Genomic DNA, 22,340 nt, shown 5'->3' on the forward strand with positions numbered 1-22,340 from the left:
TCTCACCTTTCACCTTTATTACTCTGCCCAAGAATTTGGCTGGGCTTTCCAGGAAAAAAATCCAGACAGTACACAAGGGCCAAGCAGACAGATGCAAGTACCGTGGCCAAGACATCAGAGGGTGAAATTGAATTTAGGGTCACAAATTGAAGCTCCATTGCCTGGATGGCAAGGTATGAAATTACACTCCTTCCTTAGTACGGTGAGCCAGGAATCACACGACACCTGGTAAGTTAAGAGGAGACTCTTGGCCTGCAGTCATAAGTGGAACACTTGATCTAGTTATATAAATCCTGTTGGGTTCAATCTGAATGGAGCTTATTTCTGAGAAAGCTTCTTATAGGTCAGGGGTGTCCAAACTTGGGAACTTGAAGACTTGTGGACTATGCGCTATGCTGGCTGGGAAATTCTGGGAGTTGAAGTCCACAAGTCTTCAAGTTCCCAAGTTTGGACACCCCTGTTATAGGTAGATTGCAATCCAATGTAGTTATCCCCCCAAGTCTTTGGAACTTGCTTCTGAGTTATTATTAGACTACAACTTTGTACCTTATTTTATATGAGAATTCTAAGTGAATCCAATGAATTGTGGGGAGAAGCCACAGCCCACAACAGGACAAGTATTTTCCCACTGGAGTTTTTCTGATTCAAGTGCAGACTCTAGTTAGAAAGATATGAACCACTGGCCAAGGCAGTTGCAAATTATGGGAACTGTGGTATATCAATATTTGAAGGCCAGAGATTTTCACTCTGAATTTAAGCCCATATAGCCAACAAAATAATACCGGGCTACCAGTAGCAACAATGTGACATGACCGTATCTGAAAGACTCGGGTCAGAGTCAGAGAGAATCTCCTCCCGAGAAAATGGGCATAAATATTGTATTGTAAGCATCATTCCAGGAGGAAAACAATGCAGACATGCGCCGATAGATGGCGCTGCCTCATACCATTTCCTAAAACCCTGATGGGCGAATCCATTGAGGCAGGAGCGGGGGAAGAGATGGGAAGTTGAGCAGCGAGTGTCTCTTTCCTTCCGGTCCCCGCTTTCCCCTTTCCGCTTCCGTGCAGTTCCGGCGGCTGCTGAGGACGTGGCTTTTGGCTCACCGGCCTCTTCCTCTTCCGCGGCGGGCTGAGGCCTGCTGCGGGCCGTCATTTACCTGTTCGCTCGCTCATCTAGCCCTCGGTCTGTTGGAGGATGAGGAGGCCCCGCGGCGGCGGAGGTGGTGGTGGCGGCGGCGGCGGCTGAGGAGGCCGGGCGTCAGAGCCGGCAATGGAAGAAAAGTTCAGCGGAAGCAGCAACGAGGCCCTGGCCAGAGGCGGGCGGCTGGGGCCTGTGGATGTGCCCAGCGCCCGGTAACTGACCGTCCTGGGAGCGTTTAGCCGAGAGTGGGAGCGGGTCCAGGCGGAGCCTGCGAGGCGGGTTCTTGTTTCTTGGATGGGACTAGAGGTCATTTTGACAAGACGCCGCCTGCAGCCGGGCTGACGTGGAGGCATCGTTTCCTCTGTAGAGCAACGAATAGAATTGGGATAGGATAGGATAGGATAGGATAGGATAGGATAGGATAGGATTCTTTATTGGTCAAGTGTGGTTGGACACCCAAGGAATTTGACTTTGGTGCTTATGCTCTCTGTACATAAAGGAAAATAAAATGCATTCATCAAGAATCATAAGATACAACACTTAGTGATAGTCATAGGTTACTAATAAGCAATCAAATTATAATAGGAAACAAAACAATATAAATTTTAATGATACAAGCAACAGGGTTATAGTCGTAAGTGGGGAGAGATAGGTACTAGGAAGGAAGAGAAGAAGAATAGTAATACAATCTTAGAAAATAATTTGACAGTGTTGTGGGAATTAGTTGTTTAGCAGAGTGATGGCATTTGGGGAGGGACTGTCGTGTCTAGTTCTGGTGAGCAGTGCTGTATAGCGTCGTTTTGAGGGTAGAAGACGGCTTTTCAGCTAGGTCTTCCTAGCGACGGAATCGTCTTCTGCTACAAAAGTGGAAGCCCCGTTAGACTTTTACAGTTTATGCACTCCGTATCCTCATCAGTAGTTCTTTATTCCTTGCGGTAAAAGCCACAGACAGGGACATCAAGCATCTGTTCTTTCCCACTTGTGGTTTCCTTAGGTTATCGTACACCTGCTAGATTTCTTCTCTGCAAAACTATTAAAGATTGTCCATCTGTGTGTGTGTGTCAGAGAAAGATGGCTATGTAATTTTAAGGCGGTATTTTCAAAAGTGGTTAACCATGGTCATCTAACAAAGATGATTAGAGGATTGGAGGCTAAAATATATAAAGAACGGTTGCAAGAACTGGGTATGTCTAGTTTAATGAAAAGAAGGACTAGGAGAGACATGATAGCAGTGTTCCAATATATCGGGGCAGTCAAACTATTCTCCAAGGCACCTGAGGGTAGGACAAGAAGCAATGGGTGGAAACTAAGCAAGGAGAGGAGCAATATGCATATTACAGCAACCTAGAACTAAGTTATTCTATTCTATTCTTTTCTTGCTGGAGCTAGGAGAAGCTTCCCAAATGGCTTTGTACCTAACAACTAAAACCCAGAGGCTTCCTTTTTCTAGGCTGCTTAATCACTACACCAAACTGGCTCCCCAGTTAAAGATATAGATGCACAATTTCCTTTAGTCATGCATCACTATTCACTTAGAATAGCAACAATTCTTTTATACTAAATTTCTTTAGTGTAGTAAAGCCTACACTGAGCCAAATTCAAAGTTCAGTTTTAAAATATTTTCATTTATAAAAACCAACTTTATTTATCCTAGACTCCAATAAAACCCTAGCAGATTCTCTGTGACTTAGATAACCAGGTAAAATGTACTAATTTTTATCATAGTGGAATCACCCCATCCTTGGATTCTTCCCAGTTCCCCCCCCCCCCTCAAATCCCCATAGGAGGCTTTTATTTCTCTGGTCTAAAGTCAATATATTATTATATGGTAACCTGGATAGAGCTCAATCTCCCATATTAAAATCATACTTGAATATGCTGAATTGTACAGACTGAATCAGTTTCTCATTTTTATCTGTCACTTTAGCCTATATTGTAGAAGTCAACTAGTTACTTATAGTTTTGAGTGTCTTTGGTTTTATGTAACATATGCATGCATATTACCAGTAAATTGTTGTATTGGACTACAAAGCAATAAATAAATGCAAGTGGGACATTATTTGCTAATAGTAAATGTTTGCTATTAGCAGTATTGCACTGGATCAATCCAGGATGCATCTTTTGTTTTAAATAACTTACAGTAAAGCAGAGAAATTAATAATGAGATAGTATTTTGAGCAACAAATGCGTCATGAACAGTACAATTAAGTTTTCTTCATATAATTCCAGAGTATAAATAAGGACAGGTGCATTTAGTTCTCTTAGCATTTTACACCTTAAATGTTTGATTAGCCATTGGGCATTATAGATCAGAAACCATTTCATGCAGTTATCAAATTAAGTAATGAAATCTTTTAAATTGTCTTACTTTTGATTTTTCCATTAGAAGTAAAAATGTTTATAGCCTTATGGTAACTTTAATTCTAGAATTGATACATTGAAAGTTAACTTACCTAAAATATGTTTACATAATTGTATAGCCTTGCTTAAAAAGTTAGCATTTAACTTTAATTCTAGAATTGATACATTGAAAGTTAGCTTACCTAAAATATGTTTACATAATTGTATAGCCTTGCTTAAAAAGTTAGCATTTAACTTTTTTCTTCTTCTTTTCAGCCTGACTAAATATATAGTGTTACTATGTTTAACTAAATTTTTGAAGGCTCTAGGATTGTTCGAATCCTATGATCTCTTGAAAGTAGTTCACCTTGTACAATTTATCTTCATTGTAAAACTTGGGTGAGTTGACTTTTGTTTTTGTTTTTCAGCAATTGTTGTTATCATTTGGTTTGTATCTAAATGCCTTTGGAGATTCTTGGTCATCCAGGTCATAGCTGTCCCAAAGGTGCTTTTTCAAGAGGCAATTGTACTTACTTGTTTTTCTTTGAAGACGTTTAGCTTCTTGGATGAGAAGTTGCCTCTTGAAAAAGCATCTTTGGGACATTTGTATCTAAACACTTTTCCTAGAGGAGTTGGTCATCATCATAGACTTGTTGAGATCATAGGACTGTTGAAAATTTATGGTCTTCTGTTGTCAAGCATACTTCCTCATTTTAATTCTTTTTCATAGCCATCTCTAGTCATTATTGGTGTCAGTCAGGCCATTTTCTGTAATTAAATGAATTTTATTTTGTCACAAAAAATCTGCAACAGTAGTTTGCTAGAATAATTAGCATCGATTTAGAGTTGAGACCATTGTCAAAAGTATGTTTGCAAATTGCTTTTGATTAATTGGCTAGTAAAAATATTGCAGATGTTTTTAATAAGTTTATTTCTACCTATCTTTTAAATAAGTATGTAGAAATAAATACATAAACAATGCAAAAATGCTGTTTTCCTGTAGCTTTCTATAAATATATATTAATTCCTACATGAAATAAGATTTGTTGAGTTTCAGATTAGAAACGATGGATTTGTCTTATTCTGTGAAATCAATGCTTTAAAATGCCGTAGCCAAATTTACAAGATATATAAATATAATGTAGGTACTGATCTTTTTTTCTAAATTTCAGTCATTGACTAACAGGATCTTGTATTTCTCCAGATCTGCATTTTTTACCATTTTGATTCAAAAACCATTTTCTTCTGGAAAACCAGTAACTAAGCATCAGGTCTGTAGAACTTTGATTACAGAGATCATGTTTATATGAACTTGTTTAAATGAATTGTTAAAGACAAGCTGTGTATATGAATGGATCAGAACATAGCATATGGAATTAGAATGACAGAATGCTTATTTCAGTTGGAAACGAATTGTAATAGTGCAGAAACATCTCCAAAATTGTATTAAATCATATGAAAGTTTCAAGATATTTTTCATGATTTAAATTGGAAAATGCATTTTGGAAAGCTTAAACATATTTTGTCTCTTATATATTTCTGTCTCTGCAATAGTTTATTAAAGTTAAGAATTGATACAATGAGGTTGCCTATTGAAATACATTGAAAACATAATATTAGTTCTCTACATTATTTATATTTTGTTATATTTACAATCCAAGACCAAATGCCATTCTCTAAAGTAACCAAAGCTCAATTGTCAGTTCAAGAAATTATATATTAGCTGCTATTACAGGTAGTCCTCAACTTACAACAGTTCATTTAATAACTGTTCAGGGGTTGCCACAAAGAAGAGGGAATCAAACTATTCTCCAAGGCACCTGAGGGTAGAACAAGAAGCAATGGGTGGAAACTAATGAAGGAGAGAAGCAACTTAGAACTGAGGAGAAATTTCCTGACAGTTAGAACAATTAATCAGTGGAACAGCTTGCCTCCAGAAGTTGTGAGTGCCCCAACACTGGAAGTCTTTAAGAAGATGTTGGATAGCCATTTGTCTGGAATGGTATAGGGTTTCCTGCCTAGGCAAGGGGTTGGACTAGAAGACCTCCAAGGTCCCTTCCAACTCTGCTATTGTATTGTATTGTATTGTTCAGCTACATCGGCACTGAAAAAAGTGACTATTTTTCACACTTACAACCATAACAGCATCTCATGGTCACATGATCAAAATTCAGACACTTGGCAACTGACTTATATTTATAATGGTTGCAGTGTCTGGAGGTCATGTGATCAAGCAAAGTCAATGGGGAAGCCAGATTCACTTAACAACCATGTTATTAATTTAACAACTTAAATTATTAATTAATTTATTCACTTAAAAGCTTTTGTTAAAATTCATTTAACAAATGTTTCACTTAACAACAATTTGGGGTTCAATTGTGGTTGTAAGTTGAGGACTATCTGTATTACAGGCAGACGTGTCATTTAATTTCATGCATTTATTTGAAGTATCTATGTGCCACAACTTTGGGTGGCTCACAACAAAAATAAAACAACAACAATAACAACAACAAACAGTAGAAGCAATACATCACCAACTACAATTCCCAGCTCTAACCTTACTCTTTCCCACTGTTTGGGGGAAGAGCCAACTTTTTAAAGCCTTCCTGAAAGCTAAAATATTGGAGTCCTTCTAGGAGGAAGTTGTATGCTGTATTTTGTGAGAAAATTTCAAGTATTCTGAATTCATTTGCTATATATTAATGAATTAGTTCAATCTAGGATTGGCGGTGTAGCATTTTGGTAATGACATTATTTTGTTAAGTCAGATAAGGACTGAAATTATCCAATTCTTTTTTGGGGAGAATTTTGGAGTTTTTTGAATGTTTTTTTAAAAATGTTTAAAAACAATGTGTAAAGCTTAGCCTGATTTTATGTATTTTTCTCAGAATGGTAGAGGTTGGTGTTGCAAGTCTATAGAGCTTTGGATACTGCAGAGAAAAGAGTTTAGTGGGCATCCAGAGTTCTATATTTTTGCAATTGTACTAAAACTGTTTAGATGTGAATTATTGAATTGTGTATTTCAGAGTTAAATAATCTAACAAAACATTGGGTATGCTTTTTAAGAGAATGATTTGTATTCAGAATTGAGTATAAGAATCCTCATGCATTTTTCTTTTCTTCCAGTGGATCAAAATAATTAAACATGCTGTTGTTGGTTGTATAATATCATTCTTGTGGTTTTTTGGCCTTACTCTGTGTGGACCACTAAGGTAAATATATTGTGGATTTATTTACCCATGAAAAATGTGATGTACAAATCAAATTGATTTAGGTTAGCCTTCTCCAATCCTACAGAAGTATTAAAACAAAACTTCCATCCCAGCCAGCTCAAATTAGCAGTATTTGAACCCAGTCACAGTAATAGCAAAAAGCTAAACTAAAAGGTTACGAGATCTTAAAACAGACTGAGATGCCACAAATGCCCATGATTGTAGCATCAATTTCCTGGACTGTGAATTAAAACCTGCATTATAACTCTTGGAGAAGCTTTACCCTTTTTTCTTACACCAGTTTGAAACAAGTATATTGGGTCTAGAATTCATAACTTTATGCTAGCCAAAACAAAAGTTATGTTAGCCCAGACTTCAGTGCAAACCTATACCCTTCTTTTCAGAAATTGATCTATTTAGTATGGAGAAGGAGTTTTTTCAGTGGTATGACTTGTACTTATCCTGTGCAAGGTTACTTAAGAGTAATATTGAGAAAATATAGATTAAATTCTTAATATCTAGATCATCATTGAACCAGAGAGACAGGCAGAATTTTATTTCTGTTGTGTCTTGCAAAACTCAGCAGAAGACATACTGTATCCCATATCCCCAACTATAGACAGATGGGAAGAATGAGGCGGTACTGAAAAAAATGTTCTGATTAAGTTGGTAGAAAGAAATACTGTTTGAGTGTTTGAGCCTCAGGCTTTCAAATTAATGTCTTACAAAATCATATGCTATGTTTTTCTTTTGCAGAACTGTGTTGATTTTTGAACATAGTGATATTGTTGTCATTTCATTACTCAGTGTCCTGTTCACAAGTTCCAAAGGAGGGCCAGCAAAGGTATCATTTGTTTTACAAAAAAACTTTACGTAATAAAAGTTTTCATATTACCTGTTTTTTTGTTGCCAGAAGTTTTTCAGAGTATTTGTCTCCTTTTATAACCAGCTTCTCCATCTTTTTTCCCCAGACTAGAGGTGTGGCATTTTTTATAATTGCTGTGATCTGCCTGCTGCTTTTTGATAATGATGATCTCATGGCTAAAATTGCAGAACACCGTATCCTTTCTGATTTTATAATAAAGAGATTTTTTTTTACTAGCTGCTTAATTTTAACGAACTTGTTAACGTATTGGAAAAAATGAAGTACTTTATTCTATTAGAAATTGTGCCCAATTGAATTGCTATTTCTGAAATAAACTTGCTAATACATAATGGTTATGTAATAGCATATTTTAGCATGTTGGTTTTTATTAAAAAAATATAGTTAATTTCCTTGATTTTCTTCTTCCTTGAAAAATAATGAGAAAACTATAGTTATACCTTTTTCATTCCTGTAAATTAATGTGATTATGAAAAGAACTAAGGTTGTTGTTGTTTTTTGCTTTCCCTATATATAACAATGCTTATTGTTTATTGCCTATATACCATTATGCTCTGCAAGGAATATAGCATTTTGTTTTAAAATGCAAGCAGAATAAACTGAAAAATACTGCTTAACCTGCTGTTGTTTCCAAACACAGTGGAATATAAAGTAAAATAACTTTACTGTAATAATTTAGCTCTTATTAGAAACTGGTATTTAACTATAATCAGGATTTCTCCCTAGTGAGAAAGTATAAAAAACTGATACCCCAAGTAAAAAGGGATATAATTCTCTGCTACAATCCCTATCCCTGAACCAGATCATGTGAAGCTTTAAAGCAGGGGTGTCAAACTCAAGGCCCACAGGCTGCATCCAAGCCGTGGGGTGCTTAGATCTGGTCCTCAGGGCCACCCTGGAAACAACCAAGCACCGTCCCATCGTGCCTCTGCTCTGCCAATGAAAACTGAGCCCGGGTGGGCTGCCTCTGGAGCTCCATTTTCACTGGCAGAGGGCTGCAGGCCATTGCTGCCAAAAATGGGTGCCCCCAACATAAATAATGTCAAGCTGACCACGCCCGCCCGCCCACCCTGAGATGAAACAACCCTGATGCAGCCCTCAGTGAAATTGAGTTTGACACCCCTGCTTTAAAGCAAGAGGTAATTCTTTAAACTTGGGAGGGTGAGGGGGGTGGAGAGTGGGGAATATACAAAGTAAAGATTCGGCATGCTACTGATGCTGCCGAATAGACAATTTAACTTAAGGGTTTCGCACAGAGTTAAAAGCCTGAGGATACTTTATTTTCTACAATATCTCTTGGCCAATGTCTGTGGTCAAGGCAGTAATCTCTCAGTCACCCAGTATTGCCTTCTGATTACCAAAAATGACTGGAAATTTATCATCACAGTTTCTCCTGGGTGTGTTCATGCAAGGTGGTCAGAAGCATGCTGCTGTCAGTCCAGAAAGCTACTGAGATATTTAGGAAAATCAACAGTAGACATGCATCATAACACCAATTAAGCATTAGGTCAGCTTGTGAAACAAGCTGTTACCATGATCATAATCCTCTCTCACCATGGTTGGTGAAAGCACAATTTTCCAACATCTTATGACAGGTGACATCTGAAAGCAGTCGTGAAATAAGTATAGAAGTAGCCCTCACATAATGACCATTTGTTCAACAACTGCTGAAAGTTATGGCATTGCTGAACAAATGGTACTTATGTCTGGTCCCCAAAATTATGGCCACACCTGCAGTCACATGATCAAAATTTGGGTGCTTGGCAACCTACCTGTATTTAGGACTGCAAGGGTGCCTCAAAAGGGGCCAAGCCAAGTCTTGCTTGGATCAGGGTGGGTCTTTAGTGACTGTTGAGATTTGGTTAATAACAACAACAGGGATTGCTGTTGCTAAATGATGTTGTCACATGACAACCCTCTTATAACCAGAGCACTTGTTGATGGAAATTTCAATCCCAATTACCATAACTCAAAGATTATCTAAATTGGGTTTTTAAAAAATCCTGCAAACACACTGAAAATAGTGGTGCCCACTTGTATGCTACCTTGTTACCTCAGCCTCTCAAAAATATTAAGTCCATCAGTAAAATTGTAGCTGGGTCATGAATTGCTCAACTCTGTTTACCAGGAATGTAAAATTAGAATCTAAATGGTAATTTCTTCACACTGAAGAATTCCTAAGTTGATCCCATAAATAATTACTACAGTATTGTCCCCTTAAGAACATAAAGCACACAATTCTCCTTCAGAGGCCATTAACTATCTGCAAAATAATGAGCCAGATTTTTTAATACATCAAGATCCAGATTTTTGGCATGTCTACAGATTAGGTTCTTGATAGGAATGCATTCTGTTTGAGGCTATGGAACATTACCTTTGGTAAGAATAAAAAATAAGGAACAAGATGGAATTGATAGTGGAAGACTATTCCATAAGATTTCAGTGTAAAGGTTATAACTCACTTTGGAAACTTTTCCATTAGATTGAAAATGGTTATTTACTGTATATTTTAGCATATGTATTGTAAAGATGTTTCCAATGTGTGTGTTACATGGTTGGGTTTTTTTTAAGAGCTACACTATATTGCCAAAAGTATTCGCTCACCTGCCTTTACTCACATATGAACTTACTGTAAGTGACATCCCATTCCTAATCCATAGGGTTCAATATGACGTCGGTTCACCCTTTGCAGCTATAACAGCTTCAACTCTTCTGGGAAGGCTGTCCACAAGGTTTAGCAGTGTGTTTATGGGAATTTTTGACCATTCTTCCAGAAGCGCATTTGTGAGGTCACACACTGATGTTGGACGAGTTTACATGGCCTACCACTTCGTGGCTGAGTTGCTGTTGTTCCCAAACACTTCCATGTTCTTATAATACAGCTGACAGTTGACTGGAATATTTAGGAGTGAAGAAATTTCACGACTGGATTTGTTGCACAGGTGGCATCCTATCACAGTTCCACGCTGGAATTCACTGAGCTCCTGAGAGCGACCCATTCTTTCACAAATGTTTGTAAAAACAGTCTGCATGCCTAGGTACTTGATTTTATCACCTGTGGCCGTGGAAGTGATTGGAACACCTGATTCTGATTATTTGGATGAGTGAGCGAATACTTTTGGCAATATAGTGTATCAACCAATTAACATAAATAAATAGTAGTTATAAACAGCTAACAAAATAATATAAACATTTACAAAAACCCAAAAAGGAAAAAAAAGGCCCAGGAAAATTATACCATGAACAAAACAATTCCACAATATTTGCCCAGATTCTTAAAAAGTCCTCTTACTTGTTCCTTTGTTTTGCACCTTTAAGACAATTGTTTGTGATTGTGTAATACCTAGCTTATCCTTCAAAAATCAGATGAAACTCATTTTTTCACTAAAAGGATTGTCTTTCATTTAATTTCTTTAAGAAAGTAATTAATAGAAATCAAAATGTTGTTCTTGTTATGCATGCCTGAATGAGACAGGGATAAGGTCCTGTTGCAGAATTTTCCTGAACTTCAATTTTTTTAGCTGAAGGACATCATGACAGTGCTTTAACCCATATGCTTTATACAGTCATCACTTTCTTAGGAGTTGCAGATCATAAGGTAAATGCTGAATAAACTGTTTAAAAGTTAGTAACTTGATTATTTTAAATGGTTATTGTTAGCAAACTTTTTTAAAGTACTATCAGTAGTTTCTGCTGAATTATTTCAATTTTTTTGGACATGCACAATCCTTAAAGGTAAGTATCTTTGTAGCTGGACATGTTCCAATCATCTTTTATCTGGAGAAAAGTCCCATTGTACTTAGGGTAGCTTACTTCACAGTAGAAAGGCTACATTGTATTGCAACAGCATTGAGAAATCATATTTTTATTTAATGGCCTTCAATTTGCAGTAATTTATTATGTATTTATATCATAATGGCAGTATGTTAGGGAGCAGAGGACTTGGATTTAGGAAACTGGAAACTTGGATATCACTAGGTACAGCTTTAGGCATTGTTTTATCAATTGTTTGCAAATTTCTGGGACTGCCAATAATTTTACATGCATCTTTCTTCTGGTTTCTGAGAAAAATGTAAAGTTTGTGGTGTTTATTAATACTTAAAGGAATATTGAGCATTTTTTTTGAGTGTTAATTGAACTTTTTGCTTTTTGCCTTTGGTAGGGTGGAGTAATCTTGCTTGTATTAGCATTGTGTTGTAAAGTTGGATTTCACACAGCTTCCCGAAAACTCTCAGTCGATATTGGTGGAGCCAAACGCCTTCAATCATTATCACATCTTGTTTCAGTTCTCCTTCTGTGTCCTTGGGTGATCATTTTGTCTCTGACAACAGAGGTAATTAACGTCACTTGACTATTAAAGAGAAAGCCTCATTCTGATGTCAAAACATTATATCTAAGTCATCTTTGTTAATGCAGTCAGTACTTTCAATCCATGACTCTCGGAGAGGCAGTTTTGTTTACTCAATGCCTTTCCCAAAAGAATGGGGATTGAAACTTCTGCAGTTTCACTTTGAAATGTGTTCTCTAGAAGAAGTGGCTTTTTGCACTTCTCTCATTTTCCAAAGATAAATGGAACAAAACGCATAAAATAGAAGAAACCTCCTGGCGTGACTATCCCACCTTTATCATAAAGGTATGAGAGGCGCAATCAAAGCAGAATAACACATCCTGTTCTGGGTAAGGGAAAGAGGTTTTGACGGGGCAGGTTCCTGCAGTGTTTCGCAGCTTGACACAGAGAATACTACAGTAGTTTTTAGATGAAATTATGAAGGAATAGGTGAATGCTAGCAATAATAGCACTTAGACTTATATACTGTTTCACGGTGCTATGCAGCCCTCTCTAGCGGTTTACAGAATCAGCATATTGCCCCAAACAATCTGGGTCCTCATTTTACCAACTTCGAAAGGATGGAAGACTGAGTCAACCTTGAGCCGATCAGAATCGAACTGCCAAACGGTGACAGATGGCAATCAGCAGAAGTAGCCTGCAGTACTTCATTCTAACCACTGCATCACCACGGCTCTTCTATAACATATGCTTTGCCAATTACAGAAGTTAGAAATGCAACTGTAGTCCACTTTTTTCTGAAACTGATATCAAAATTTCACCACTCCAATTTCACTTTCATTTTTTAAATAACTCATTAATTTAATCCAATTTCTTGCTAGCTTTAAGAACATTGCATTTATAATTTTACGAATTTGCTACTTTTTCCTCAAATATTTTTATAAATCTAATGGGCTATAATTAGAAAGTGTGTTGGGTATCTTTGAGTCATTCTTGACTTCTGGGAATTGCCTGGACAAGTCCCTGAAGTTTTCTTGCCAAGGTTTTTTGGAAGTGATTTGCTGTTGCCTAATTCCTAGGGCTGAGAAAGAGTGACTGGTTTAAGGTCACCAAGCCGGGTATTATGCCTAAAACAGGACTAGAATTCATTATCTCCTGATTTCTAGCCTGGTACCTTAACCACCAAACTGGCTTTCTAATCAGAAAATTGATCAATTAAAATTCTGAATTTACTCTGATGAACAGTACTGTAGAGATTGCTAAAGCAAGTTCTTAGAGATTTGTGATGAATGTCGTACTCAGGGATTTTAATTTGATCTTGCATGATATTTTCTTATGGTATATATTTATTTATCTTAATAATTAGTTATTCCTAAATTGTTAAAGAAATCCTGAGTACACGGTATTGTTTTCAAATCATAAAATGTGTTAATAAACAATGCTAATTTTTGTTTGTTTCAGAAGTAAAGAAAAATATGTTTGTTCTATAATGTATATACAATATTTAAATAGTACTGCCTGTATTTACATATTTGCATATTTTGATTGCAGAGCAAAGTAGAATCATGGCCTTCCCTCATCATGCCCTTTTTAAGTGTAATCTTTTTTGTCATAATTTTGGACTTCTATGTAGAATCTATGTGTTTTGTCAAGATGGAAGTATCAAAATGTGCCCGCTACGGATCCTTTCTCATTTTCATTAGTGCTTTAATTTTTGGTAATTTTTGGACACATCCAATAACAAACCAGCTTCGTGCTATGAACAAACCAGCACACCAGGAAACTACAGAGCATGTTATATCTGGAGGAGTGATAGTCAGTGCCATTTTCTTTATATTATGTAAGTATGACTATGTTTTTGGGGGGAGGGGAAATGAAATATTGTTCAAGATATTTGCTTGCATTGATTAAAAAAAAACCTTGATATCACGAAATGCACTCATTTTCTGTGTTTTTTCCCAAATACCGAGCTGAAATTTCTAGCTGTAAATCATCACTATTGCTACTACAGAGATTTAGTTCACAGAGAACTGCATTGTTCATTTTAAAGTAAATCAATAAGTTACACTAAATCAGGGGTGTCCAAACTTGGGAAGCATCGCTGGCTGGGGAATTCTGGGAGTTGAAGTCCACAAGTCTTAAAGTTCCCAAGTTTGGACACCCCTGCACTAAGTGCTCTGAACGTAAACTTGTGTACACATGCACGAAGGTATTCCCTGTTGCTTATTCTGTTGCCGGATGAAGAAAAGGTGATTAGGTTTACAGTTTCTAGATTTTCTTTGGAAGCAATTTTTATAATAGTATCTATCAAATTGCATGAATTATCTCCTTTGAAAATCCTGCCTTGGTTAACATATCCATAGGCTAAATTGCAGAAGTAGATTAGGTTTTTTTAAAAATTTGAGGTTTCTTGCTAGTCAATCCATGGAAGATGAGTGATTAGTTATTGTTTAATTTGGGGGGGGGGGGGAAGGAAACCTAGATATCTAGTACTCAAGCCCATCTCCCAGTCTGGCTAATTATTGTGTTTCTTTCAGCAGCCCTGTATTTTAATTATTGTGTTTCTTTTTGTTTCATCTTTCTAATATTGTTCATCGTCCTGACTCATTTGTTGAGATGGTGGCCACATACATTAAATAAATAATAAATAAATAAACAAACAAACAAACCCCTTTGGGGGTCGAACGACCCTTTCACAGAGGTCGCCTAAGACCATTGGAAAACCTATTTTCAAAAAAAGTACGGAAAACAAAATAATGCTATGGTTGGGGGGCACCACAACATGAGGAACTGTATTAAAGGGCCGCGGCATTAGGAAGGTTGAGACCCACTGCATTAAGTGATTAAGTAGCTAGTATGATATAAAACTGAACTGATATTGAATAGTCTGAGTCTCTGGGGGAAAAAACTTTGAAATGCGTTTGTATTTCATGTGAGACACAGGCATTTTTTTTTCCTTTTCAGCTGCCAATATTCTTTCCTCCCCAACACGGAAAGGGCAGAAAGGCACTCTCATTGGTTATTCGCCAGAAGGAATACCACTGTACAATTTTATGGGCGATGCTTTACAACACAGCTCTCAGTCCTTGCCTCGATTTATTAAAGAATCACTGAAGCAAATTCTTGAGGAGTCTGACTCAAGGCAGATCTTTTATTTTCTATGCCTAAATCTGGTAAGCTTATCTTTAAAATAGTTAACCTTGTGTGAATTTGAGAGAGAGAGAGAGAAATATATGCAATTACTTTTTTTTTATTTGGCATTGGGAATAAAACAGAAGCCTCCATTTAATGTAAATCTCCCTGGAAGGGCCTGCACTGATCATATGGTCCAACCTTATAATTTTAGACAAAAGAAATCCCATAGATAACTTGGTAAAACAGTTTTGTGCGTAAGGACTGCAGTCAAAGACTAATTTTATTTCCTTGCATTTTCCTATGCATGTTAACTTCACAAAAATGTATATATCCTTAAGGAGCTACTGTATTTTTCAGAGTATAAGACGCACTCTCCCCCCCCCCCCCAAAAAAAAAGAGTGGATGGAAAAGTCTGTGCATCTTATACAGCAAATATTATGGCAGTGGGGAGGGTTAATGCGGCGCACATCAGTTGTTCTATAATGGGCTGCGATGGCAAACAGGCTGCGGCGGCAAATGGGCCAGATGAATACCAGGTGGATGCTGGGAGGCAGAGGCGTTTTTTTTTTCTTGTTTTCCTCCCCAAAAGCTAGATGTATCTTATAGTCTGGAGCGTCTTATAGTCTGAAAACTACGGTAAGTCATCCATTTAGTCAGCAGTAAAACTAATGACAGTGTTTTACTGAACTGACATGACTTGTGAGCTAGTCTAAAGGGCAGCTGCTTTTAAAACTGATGACAAAATTCAAAAGCATTAGGTGATACTGGATGAGACATTATTGTTCATAGGATATAAAGTGGGTCGGGGGAGGAAATACTAAAGTAAGAATATTTTATTCCTTTCCATTACTTTTATATGTTCCTAGATAATATGAATCAGCTTCATCCAAGCTTTGTACCCCGAAGTCCAGAATATGCTGTCTTACCCAAAAATTGCAACTGCCAAAACTGTTCAAGAAGAAGCTCTGTCTCAGTGTGCAGAATTAATTGACTTGAAGTAGCACTTACTTTCTGTTTCCTCTTGGAAATAGGGTGATACTTTGTTCTCTTAGCTGTTTCCTTGGCCACCTTGCCCAACCATTATTAAATGTTCAGGCATAAAATTGCATATTGAAAAGAAATAATGGATCAGTGGATTGTTTTACTCTTATCAAAGCTAAATAAATCACTAAAAGACTATAGCAATAGCACTGCAGATACTGCAGATGCAGTGGCGCAGTGGTTAGAATGCAGTAGAATGCATCATTCCGAGGTCGGTAAAATGAGGGCGGAGATTGTTTGGGGGCAATATGCTGACTCTGTAAACTGCCTAGAGAGGGCTGTAAAGCATTGTGAAGCAGTATATAAGTGTTAAGTGCTATTGCTGGGCTTATATACTGCCCCATCAGGCTTCATAGCACTCTCTGAGCAATTCACAAATACTAGCATATTGCCCCCAACAATCTAGCCCCTCATTTTACTGATCTCAGAAAGATGGAAGACTTGAGTCAACCTTGAGCTGTTCAGGATCGAACTCCTGGCTGTGGATCGAGTTAGCCTGCAATACTGCATTCTAGCCACTGTTAACACCATGGCTCAAAAGACAAGCAGCGAAACTTTTTTCTACATCTTTGTTTTAATAGTTGTTGTGAAACAGAAATCATTTTCGGGTATAATTTTCTCTTTTATAAAAGCAAACATTTGAAATGCTTATTCAGAATATAATTTTCTTCCAGATTATGCTTTGTAGAATAGTATATGTATCTGGGTTTTTTTAATCCCATTAGGTATGAATTTTTCTAATCAGTTTGATATGTAACACTAACGTGTTTCATTTTGAAAGATAAAATTATTTTTTTATGTTTTTTTTAGGCTTTTACATTTATAGAATTATTTTATGGTGTGTGGACCAATAGTCTAGGATTAATTTCGGATGGATTTCACATGCTTTTTGACTGTTCAGCTTTAGTTATGGGTCTCTTTGCAGCGCTGATGACGAGATGGAAAGCAACCCGTATATTCTCCTATGGGTATGTATACTGAATAAGATATAAAGATTTCTTAAAGGGTATAAAAACAAAGTTGTGAGACTAAAAGCTAGGTAATTTACACCAAATAAACGTAATGAAAAGACTTCAGTTACATTAAAGAATGATATATTGTTTTTTAGTAATCACAGTTTATGTATTGTATTAAGGCACTGGAGTTTTTTAAAGTCATGGTTTACAAACCGAAAGGAGAGGCAGACAACTCCCAACTCTTAATTTTGCACAAAATATTAAATACCTGGTTCCTATCCAGAGCCTTGGGTTAGGATGGTGATTGAGCCTTTTTTAGACGTTTAGTTCTGTCTTCCGGTCAAATGTATGTATGCATGCATGCATGCATGCATGTACAGTATATCACAGAAGTGAGTACACCTCACATTTTTGTAAATATTTAAGTATTTGTTGCCAGCAGTTTAGACATTAATGGCTGTGTATTTTGCGTTATTTTGAGGGGACAGCACAGTTACACTGTTATACAAGCTGTATACTCACTACTTTACATTGTAGTCAAGTGTCATTTTCAGTGTTGTCTCATGAAAAGATATAAATATTTACAAAATGCGAGGGGGTATACTCACTTCTGTGATATAATGTATGTATGTATGTATGTATATTTATTTATTTTATTTATTTTATTTATTTTATTTATTTTACTTATTTTATTTATTTTATTTATTTTATTTATTTATTTTATGAACCTAATATTGTTGCAGTATATTTATCAGCAGTCAACCAGGGAAGATAATTATATGTTTTTTTGTCTTATCCTTTTTACTGCACATTTTAAAATGTTCTATTTTTGTTTGCTTTTCCGTTTGTATTTGGGGAGGGGGAGGTTGGAGTTTGTATTTTAACTTTAGGAATAAAATAATCTTTTTAAAAAGTATGATGGAGTTTCCAGTCCCAATTAGCATTGTTAAACAAGGACTATCTGAAATCTTTGAAATTTCAGCATATTCAGAACATCTCACTATATTTTGTCTATAGTCTTATTCCTTGTTTTCTTACTTTCAGGTTTGGCCGTGTGGAAATACTCTCAGGTTTTATTAACGGCCTTTTTCTCATGGTAATAGCTTTCTTTGTTTTCACTGAGTCAGTGGCCAGACTGGTTGATCCTCCAGATATAGATACAAATATGTTGACTGTAAGTTTGTGAACTTTGTTTTCTATCATCTTTAAAAAATACTACTCTAAAGCATTTTTAAAATTCAGTATAAACAGGATTCACTTTTCCAAGCATTTCTGATGCTGTTAAATTCATAGAAGTTTCGCATGACAATGAAAATAAATCACACTTAGCTGGCCTCAGAATTGTCAACCTCAAAAAAAAATTAATGGTGCTTTTCCTTCAGAGAAAAAGTGGTGGGAAGTGTGTAGAACTGAGACTGGCAACTCAGAAAGCCTTTATGTGCCAGAGCCACTGACACCTTTATGTGGCAATAACACTGAAGTGTTTGTAAATGGGCATAAAGTGTCATGATTTTAACTTTGTGCATAGCAAAAAATGGACAGTGTTATTCTGTTGTTGGTAATGGCAGAGAAAATGCAGCATTTACCCCTTTTTCCTCATGGAGGAAAAAAAACCTAGTGTCTTGTCATTGCCTCAATCAAAGGACTCAGAATAGTGCATTCTCAAAATGAACGTTGGGGAGAATTATGTGAATAGTAAAGGAAAGCATACATGTCTGTTTATGTGCCCATGACCCACCTAATCTAACATATTTCCTTCTCTCAATAAAGTATATTTTGTCTATAAGGGGCTATTAATAATCAGCCTCTTTTAAGTACCGTAATGTACAATAGTAGACTAATCTATTATTATTCTTCATGCCATGTATGCAGCGGTTGCCATGCTTAAGTAAAAATGCATCCATGTAATATATAACTTGATTCCACTGAATATTTTCTATCCAGGCTGAACTTCTTGTGAAATCTATTTCAGGTTTCCCCTGGTTAAAAGAATCTGTATAGTAAAAATTAGCAACTGTTTCACAGCTTGCTAAATTCCATCTTCTCCTTTGACTAAAACTTGGGACATAAGCAGGTTAGCAGATGCCACAATGATACAGTGGTAAATGAAATCTAATCTAGATTTCTCTTATGGCCTGAAATTTAAATTATTTCTGAAATAGAGATTTAGTTGCAACCGCATTTACAGAAGACAAGGAATGTTGTTTAATGACATACAACTAGTGCCAACATTAGGCTTCTATGTCAGGGTTAGGGCAATTTTCAAACTTCTTGAATGTTTTTTTTCATATTCTTCAATGTGTTGTTATTTTTGTATTTAGTCCTATAGTGCTTATTGTTTGTTTTAATGATGTTTTAACCCACTTAACACTACTTGAAGCATTTTGATTAGGTGGCCATTGTAAATTAAATGAATGACTCAATCAGTCGAGCTTCACGTTGGTCCACTGCTCTTAAGAGTTCCCAAGGGGTATATCCATATATCATTTCCATAGTTAAGCGGAATTAGCTAATTCTAAATCTTAATTAGCATCAAACCATGATTAATATTAACAGTGAATATGTAAATGCACACGGCTTAGGAATGTCATACACAGCAGTACTGTAAACATACAGTCTTGCATTCTTCCATCTGTTTCTTAGTTGTGCAGAATGAAAGATCGTAGTTTTGCATCATCGCATAAGAGATTCTTTATTCCCAATAATTACGTAACAGCTAAGTTTTATCAGCACCATGATTCTCTGAATACAAAACATATTATTTATATTGCAATATATTCACTCTGTTTTAATTAAGAATTCTGTAATCTATAGGATGAGGATAACAACTTGGGGAAGTTGCTTTGGGCTGGGTTCTTTGTTTTTTTAGGCATAGTTAATGGCATTAAATAAAAATTTCTTTGTTCTCCTTCATGCAGCCTGTTTCAGTTGGAGGACTGATAGTAAACCTTGTTGGTATCTGTGCCTTCAGCCATGCCCATTCCCATGGGCCTTCTCGGGGAGGGTGCCATGCGCATGAGCACAGTCATTCCCATCACGGCCATGGCCATGGCCATGGCCATTCCCACAATGACCACGGGCACACTCATAATCATGGACATGGGCATGGAGCGTTAGGAGGCAGCATGAATGCCAATATGAGGGGTAAGTAGAAAGCAATGGGTTTTTTATGACTTCCGCTTTTATTTAACCATAGAACGACATATACGATAATATATCTTATTATAAGGAAAGGCATCCATCAGGAAGAGCATCCGGCCAGTAAACGCTCAGCTCTGTTCAGTCACCCCATCTCTACCCCGAATTAAGGGATTACAGGATTGTAAAAGGGAGGTTTTTTTAATGACATATAAGATAAAGGCCTTTGGCAAACCCCCTTGGATGGTGTGTGTTTGTTGTTTGTTTTTTTACCATTCTTATCCAGTTCTTGTTATCTTTGCTATTTTTTTATTCTTTATTTTTATTTCTGACTCTTTTATATTTTACTTGTGATCTACCCATATTTATTGGGAATGGCGGACACATGTAATAAATAAAGATTTTTCTTAAAAGTAGATCATAAAAGTATTTTAGGATATCAGGTTTTAAAATCTAATATAGATTGATTAGAGTACTTGATAGGAGTACTTATCTCTATTGTTCACGTCGCCTAACTACTAAGTGTATTAATGATCTGTGTTTCCTTCCCCACTCCAGGAGTGTTTCTACATGTCTTGGCAGATACCCTTGGCAGTGTTGGTGTTATTATATCAACAATTCTCATTCAACAGTTTGGATGGTTGATAGCTGATCCACTCTGTTCTCTATTTATTGCTACACTGATTTTTCTCAGTGTTATCCCTCTAATAAAAGATGCTTGCCAAGTACTCTTGTTGAGACTGCCTCCAGAACATGAAAAAGATCTGCACATGGCTTTAGAAAAGGTTAGGAGTAACAATGCCTATAATTTCAGACCAATGAAATTTTTTTGGAGAAAACATAATATTGAATAGTACTATAGAATATTTATTACTGGTTCTCTTGTGTTTTTCAACAGATCCAGAACATAGATGGTGTCATCTCCTACAGAGATCCTCACTTCTGGTGTCACTCTGCTAATGTGGTGGCAGGCACAATACACGTACAAGTAATGTCAGAAGCAATGGAACAGAGAATAATACAGCAGGTAGCTTAGTATGTTCATTCTTCATGAATCTTCAGTTCTCACACTTACGACTTTCTCTAGATTAGTGAAATATCAGTCACCAATACTACAAACAAATGGTAAAATCACCTTTGTGATAACATCTTCTGAAATTTGCTCATTGTCTTTAATTAGTAGACTGTTTAAACCGGCAGGTGATTTTATCATGTCTTGCATGTAACTCCCCTCGTTGTTGAAGGCAATCTTGGTCTGGGGATTATTCATTTTCAAAGTTATTTCCAAGCCTCCAAAAGTTTCCAACAGGTATATAGCAGTGATACGATGACTTAGATGAGGCAGGGATGGAACTGTGGAACACTTTATCCATTTTTTACATTAAAAAAATAAGGATAACGTATATGTAATTAACGTATATGCATATATTTTTCTGTTCCTTGCTCCTTTAAAAAATGATGCTGAGATTGATCAGTACAATTCATTTCCCTTGTTTTCCAGTTTCGCTTGAAATTTCAGTGTCTTGGGCACAATGTGCTTTCACTGTAGGTTTTGTGCATATTATGCCAATAGAAAAAGTAGAATCCTAGGTTAGACTTGCTGAGACAAGAAGTCATTCCTCTGCTGCCCAGAAAGCAGCTTTTTTTAAAAATGGATTTTTTTCCACACGGAGAAGATTTACAACGTAGGTTATAATATAGAGTAATATTTCTTATCTAAGAACAGTTATCTTCCTTAGATCTTCACAGAGAGTTTTGCTAAAAATTTAATGTTTGTGTTTTACTGTTCATTTTTTGTTTAGGTATCAGCTGTTCTTAAAGATTCTGGTGTTAACAATTTGACTATCCAGGTGGAAAAAGAAGCTTATTTTCAGCATATGTCTGGCCTCAGTACAGGGTTCCATGATGTCCTTGCAATGACAAAACAAATGGAATCCATGAAGTACTACAAAGATGGTACTTACATCATGTAATTTGGAGTCCATATCTGTCGATTTCACTACTTTCATTATTTCATCAAGAGAATTTGCACATAAATGTACAGATTATATATATGGATTTTTAGACAAACTGTTATATACCTTTAAAACCAGATCAAGAGGTTTATAAAAATGTGGGACACCCAGGACATATGCTGTATATGTGGAAATAATGGCAATGTAAAATATTGTATTTGGTGTCTTATTAAACTGATTTTGCTATATGAA

General features: G+C 36.4%; 1 protein-coding gene across 1 annotated transcript; it reads left to right on the forward strand.

Annotated features, from left to right (window-relative positions):
• Positions 1 to 1,085: 1,085 nt before the first annotated feature.
• On the forward strand, positions 1,086 to 22,340 carry SLC30A5 (solute carrier family 30 member 5). Its single transcript, XM_081941074.1, has 16 exons — positions 1,086 to 1,352; positions 3,757 to 3,879; positions 4,685 to 4,751; positions 6,607 to 6,692; positions 7,449 to 7,536; positions 7,664 to 7,751; positions 11,097 to 11,173; positions 11,738 to 11,908; positions 13,415 to 13,703; positions 14,828 to 15,036; positions 16,850 to 17,007; positions 18,040 to 18,169; positions 19,914 to 20,139; positions 20,692 to 20,918; positions 21,032 to 21,160; positions 21,936 to 22,340. The coding sequence occupies exons 1-16, from the start codon at positions 1,270 to 1,272 to the stop codon at positions 22,104 to 22,106; spliced, it is 2,322 nt and encodes a 773-aa protein (XP_081797200.1). The 5' UTR covers positions 1,086 to 1,269; the 3' UTR covers positions 22,107 to 22,340.

Source organism: Natrix helvetica (genome assembly GCF_964273705.1).
Source record: "Natrix helvetica genome assembly, chromosome: 2".
Lineage (NCBI taxonomy): Eukaryota > Metazoa > Chordata > Lepidosauria > Squamata > Natricidae > Natrix > Natrix helvetica.